The sequence below is a fragment of the Marmota marmota genome, unplaced genomic scaffold, assembly GCF_001458135.2.
Source record: "Marmota marmota marmota unplaced genomic scaffold, marMar, whole genome shotgun sequence".
Classification (NCBI taxonomy): domain Eukaryota; kingdom Metazoa; phylum Chordata; class Mammalia; order Rodentia; family Sciuridae; genus Marmota; species Marmota marmota.
Window position 1 is genome coordinate 1,457,404 of NW_026000171.1, and position 5,097 is coordinate 1,462,500.

Sequence of the window (5,097 nt, forward strand, 5' to 3'; positions counted from 1 at the left end):
ATTTTGGGGTTTTTTTTTTTTTTTGGGGGGGGGGGGGTACCAGGGATTGAACTCGGGAGCACTCAATCACTGAGCCACATCCCAGCCCTATTTTGTATTTTATTTAGAGACAAGGTCTCACTGAGTTGCTCAGGGCCTCACCGTTCCTGAGGCTAGCTTTGAATTCGTGATCCTCCTGTCTCAGCCTCCTGAACCGCTGGGATTAAGGGCATGTGCCACCATGTCTGGCTATTCTTGATTTCTTAAAGCAAAAAAAGGGCAGTGCTTCTCTCTATATAAACAATCAGGAAGAAGAAAGCTGAAAAGACAGTCCTTCTCCCTGTCCCTAATCAGACTGGGAGATGAACCAATCCTAAGGAATACAATGAGCAATAGATGCTTTCAGAGAGGAAATTGGAGTGAGACCCTGAAGCCAGTAGCCAAGCAAGAATAAAGAAAGTAAACTGCAGGCCTGGGACCAGGCACAGTGGCACAGGCATGTAATCCCAGCAACTCAGGAGGCTGAGGCAAGAGGATCTCAAGTTTGAAACCAGCCTCAGTAGCTTTACAAGGACCTCAATAATTTAGCAAAACCTTATCTAAACACTAATTTAAAAATAAAAAAAAAAGGAGGGGGCTGGGCATGTAACTCAGTGGTAAAGCACCCCTGGGTTCAATCCCAAAAAAATAAATACATGAACTGTAGGCCTGACAGGAGAGTTTAACAGTTGAACCCATAAGAATTAGAATCTGTCAAACCCTGAGTCAAATTCAACTCTACCACTTACAAAGTTGTATGTCCTTGAGCAAGTTACTTTACCTCTAAACCTCAGTTTTCTTATCTATAAAATATGATTAAAAACAGTAACTAGAACTTGGGGTTCTCATGGGGTTAGATAATGCATTCCAAACACTTAAAAAACAAAGCCTAGAACACTGAAAGTAAATATTAGCTATTATTACAATTTTTACATCAAGGAATGGTCTTTGTCCTTCAAGACCACGTACAGTCCACCTATCAGTGTCCATAAGGGAGTAGCTCTAGGCCCCCTCTGTCCCACAAAATCTGCAAATGTTCCTCTCTCAAAATAAAATGGCATAGAATTTGCATAAAACCTATTCACATCACATATACTTTAAATCATCTCTAGATTATTATAATGCCTAATGTAACATAAATGCTATGTAAATCATTGTTATACTATTATACTGTTGATGGAACAATGATAAGGGAAAAAAGTCTGTAGTCTATACTTTTTTTTTGGTACCAGGTATTAAACTGGTCACTTAACCAGCGAGCCACATCCCCAGACCTTTTTTTTTTATATTTTATTTTGAGACAGGTCTCACCGAGTTGCTGAAGCTGGCTCTGAACTCATGATCCTCCAGCCTCAGCCTCCCGAGCCACTGGGATTATGGCATGCTAAGCTGTGCCCAGCAACCAGATACAATTTTTTTTCCAAGATATTTTCAATCAGCAGTTGTCTGAAGCCAAGATGAGGAACCCACAGATAAAGAAGGCCTATTGTTCTTTGGGTCACTGAACTCCACAATCATACTTACAAAACCCCAGTTCTGTACATGATGACTTAACACCAGAATCCCAGGTGCTGTGGTGAGTATTTCTCTTCTCCTGGGCCATCCTTCCAATCTCCGACTCCTCTCCACTAAATTACAGTAATAAAGTTCTAGATAATAAAGAGGTAGGCCTAAAACCTCATTCTCTCTATATACAAAATTGCTTATCCAATTCAAAATCAGATCTCTATTCTAAGGGAAATCAGGTTCAATGTCTTGTAAAAATTAGTCAAGAAGCCAGAAAAGTCTTAAGCGGTCAAAATCACTGTATATCCTAAGCGGAATTAGGAAAATAGTATAGAATTTTAATTGCCCCATAAGTACTATTATAGATTTTTTTTTTTCCCATGATAAGCCTCACCTGTAACTTCAGCGATAAATTCTTGGGACCAGTCAGTCTCATTATAATCCTGAGTTACATCCACAGCATCTCCTGCTGCAAGAAACTCCTGAGCCCAGTTCTCAGATAAGGCCAAGTCTGCCACACCAGGGGCTTAAAAGAAACAGAGAAGACTAAGAAATAGGGAAATTAATATATTTGTCAGCACAATGCTTAAGAAACCCTGAATGCACAGGAAAACACTGTTCCTTTTTCCTCTGAATCTCAATTCACTACATATGGAATACCCTTGGCCCTGCCTGCACGGAAAATAGTGATCTCCCCTCTCATCAGCCTGTCCACCTCTGTACCTTTCACTGGAACCCACCTCTCTGGGGAGCCTGGCGGAAATTTGACTGTTCAATCTCCTGCATCTCTGCCAGGAGGTCATCCATCTTGAAGGTCTGGGGGGCTCGGGAAACAAGTGGTGCATTCTGGTCCTGCAGGAATTCAGCCACCAACTGTCACAAGAGAGATGGTGAAATGAAACCTTGGGATCAGGAGGCCCCAGAAGAGACAGGGTCCACTAGATGTAGATACTGATGTCAGATACAAAGAAAGATAAACAGAAACTGGAGACACAAAGGGAGAAATTTTCATTCCACAGATTTGAAAACAAAGAATACCAAAAACAAAAAAAAACACTACCAAGCAAATTTGGTCAGGAGAGTCCAAAGATTGAAATATGGATTAACTAAGTTTAAGGGTGAAAAACAACAATGGGCAAGAGAACAATGGGGCAGAAAAAGAACTGGTAAATTTACCTCATCTTCAGAGGCTACTCCTAAAGGCTTGGAGACCTAAGAAAAGAAAGAGAGGCAATAGGGTACAGTGATGAAGGCCACAAGCACACAAGCAAACATAAGAAAGCCAAATTCCAGCTCTCCCATTTATATGACCTAAGGGCAAATCAAAGCCTTTACGGAGCCTCAGTTTCTTCATCTATAAAATGGTTGCTTTCATCTAAAGATGCACAGTGCTTAGTACAGTGCTATTAAGTGGTAACTAGTATCACTTGCAACACAACAGAGAAAGAGGCTATTCTAAAGCATACAGTTAGACCCTCCATCCCAGCCCTACTGGAGAATTTCCACCACTGGAACACTCACCGTCTCAGAGGCTGGGGTTCCAGGAGGCCAGGGGCCAGGCCTCAATCCCTCCTGCCGAAGGGCCTTGTCCTGGGTGAAGTGGCCAGCCAGCTTCATGAGCGGGTTGGCACCCCCGCAATCGGCCTCCACCAGCTCCCGCATTGCCATGGTGACCGCCAGCTCTCTGATGGACAGAGTAGTATTGGAACTGAGGTCCCCAGGCCAGACCCTTCTCCAAACCACAACACAACAAGTTATCTAGAGGAAGTGGGCAGACATCTATCCCACATGGGCCAGGTGGCCCACTACTGGCCACCCTCCACCCCTGTGCCTTTTGCTGTGACCCCCCACCTCTGCCAGGAGTCCGAAGGGAGCCGGTACCCTACTGGCGCCCCCCTCAAAAGCCACCACCTTCAGCCTAGGCTTCTCCAGCAGCTTTCACCACAGCGATCTCAGGGGCAGGACAGGCCAACAGCCGCCCCCGACAAAGGGGCCTGGACACCGGAGGAATACGGGGGACGGCCTCATCAACCAGACTTGACTGAGACACTGGCTGGGCAGGGGAATGGAAACGCCGCCTGGCCGTAAACCCGGTCCCCCACACCCCTTTAGTCGGGTGAGTACTGCGGGGGGCCGTTCCTTCCCCCCCAAATCACCTGAGCCCCTCCCCCGCTGGGCCCGACCCCGGCCCACCCCTCCGGCGCTCCCGACCACCCCATCACTGCCGCCGGCTTGCCACTCCAGCCCCGCCCCCTGGGATCTCAGAGGCCACCGCAGGGGCGAGGGGAGCCCCGGGACGCGTCCGCATGCCCCTCGGGGCCCAGCGCTCACCGCCGCGCAGCTCGCTGCACTACCCGTGGGGGCACCTGGTGCGGGATAGGGGGAGGGGAAAGGGAAGGGGCGGGGCTCAGGCTTAAAGGGGCAGTGACCGCCGCTCAGCGGCCGAGGCCCAGCGGAAGCTGCCTGAGGGGCGGGGCCTTAGGACTGCGACAGCGTGACCGGAGGAGCCGTGAGTCTTAAAGGGATAGAGCTCTTTAAAGGGGAAGTCTTGTAGAATCGCTGTGGAAGCGCTCCAAAGGGACGCTAGGATTTGTGTACTGGAAAACTCAAAACGAAATGGAGTTAAGAGGGTCTGAGGCTTTGGGGTAAAGACGAGGTTGCAGAATTCTGGGTTCAGCTTATCCTGCCTCTTCTCAGGGAGTACACTGTAACCGAAGTGGTTTTCTGCTTTTTCTGAGCATCAATTTCTTCCATTAAGTCTCCTCTAAATTCCCTTCTGACGGATCTTCCCAAGTCCAGGTTAAATACCCTAACACGCGGGATTCCGGGGATCTCTAACCTCCCAGGCTTGCTCCCCACCCCTTCCAATTTGCTCTCATAGGGCAGTGTAACAGTTTCCATGGAGATAGAGGCCTGTCCCCAATTTCTCAGCCACTTCTGCGTAATCGGGAAAATAGCTCTGGATGATGAAAAACTCTGGACCAAAATAGGGTCCAACGCATCCTCAGACCTCAAGCTGGTAGCGTATAGGAAAGATGCACAGTGAGTCACTCCTCTCCCTTGCATCCTGCCTCAACACTGGTCAAGGACATGATGGCCTTATTCGTGCAGACTGTAAAAGCAGCAACAAGAGGCAAGAAATACTTTTAATCACGGAATATGAGCCTGAGCCTCAGGCTCCACCATCTGCTAGAGAATCAGCTCGGGTGTCAAACCAGAAGGTCACTGGGAAACAAACCCTCATATCTCACCTGGGTCCAAAACCAAGGGAGTTTTGGTGTCATGAAGGAGGGAAGAAGAGGTTCAGAGTTGCTGGTGGATGACCTCCCAGAAAGGCAAAGTACCTCCCCGTCTGGGTTGCGCGAGAGGAGACAAGGAAACAGCAGATGGCGCCCTGAGGCAGGGCTGGCTGTCTTGTAGATTTCAAAGGTGGACGCCCTAGGGGCAAAAGAGGCGTGACTGTGTGAATTCATCCCTGCAAAGATGAAAGCTGCTCTCACACCTTAGGGAAACTGGGATTCTACGCAAGATGGAAGATTGTGCAACATTTCCGCTCTTCCTTATTTTTTTCGC

At 47.8% G+C, this 5,097-nt stretch overlaps 1 protein-coding gene across 13 annotated transcripts in view; it reads right to left on the minus strand.

Annotated features, from left to right (window-relative positions):
• Pex5 (peroxisomal biogenesis factor 5) overlaps positions 1-4,896 on the minus strand; it is a 23,485-nt gene extending 18,589 nt beyond the window's left edge. For 2 of the 13 annotated variants that reach the window (XM_015500644.2, XM_015500647.2), the window contains exons 1-5: positions 3,856-4,002; positions 3,046-3,208; positions 2,701-2,736; positions 2,265-2,397; positions 1,919-2,050 (exon numbers count right to left, since the gene is read on the minus strand). In XM_015500644.2, coding sequence (XP_015356130.1) covers positions 1,919-2,050; positions 2,265-2,397; positions 2,701-2,736; positions 3,046-3,192 — 448 coding nt within the window. In that variant the 5' untranslated portion in view covers positions 3,193-3,208; positions 3,856-4,002. Of the gene's footprint in view, positions 1-1,542; positions 1,647-1,918; positions 2,051-2,264; positions 2,398-2,700; positions 2,737-3,045; positions 3,211-3,375; positions 3,669-3,855; positions 4,003-4,775 lie in introns of those variants that run through there. The other 11 variants (XM_048787573.1, XM_015500646.2, XM_015500645.2 and 8 more) reach the window with 8 other exon arrangements.
• Positions 4,897-5,097: the final 201 nt, after the last annotated feature.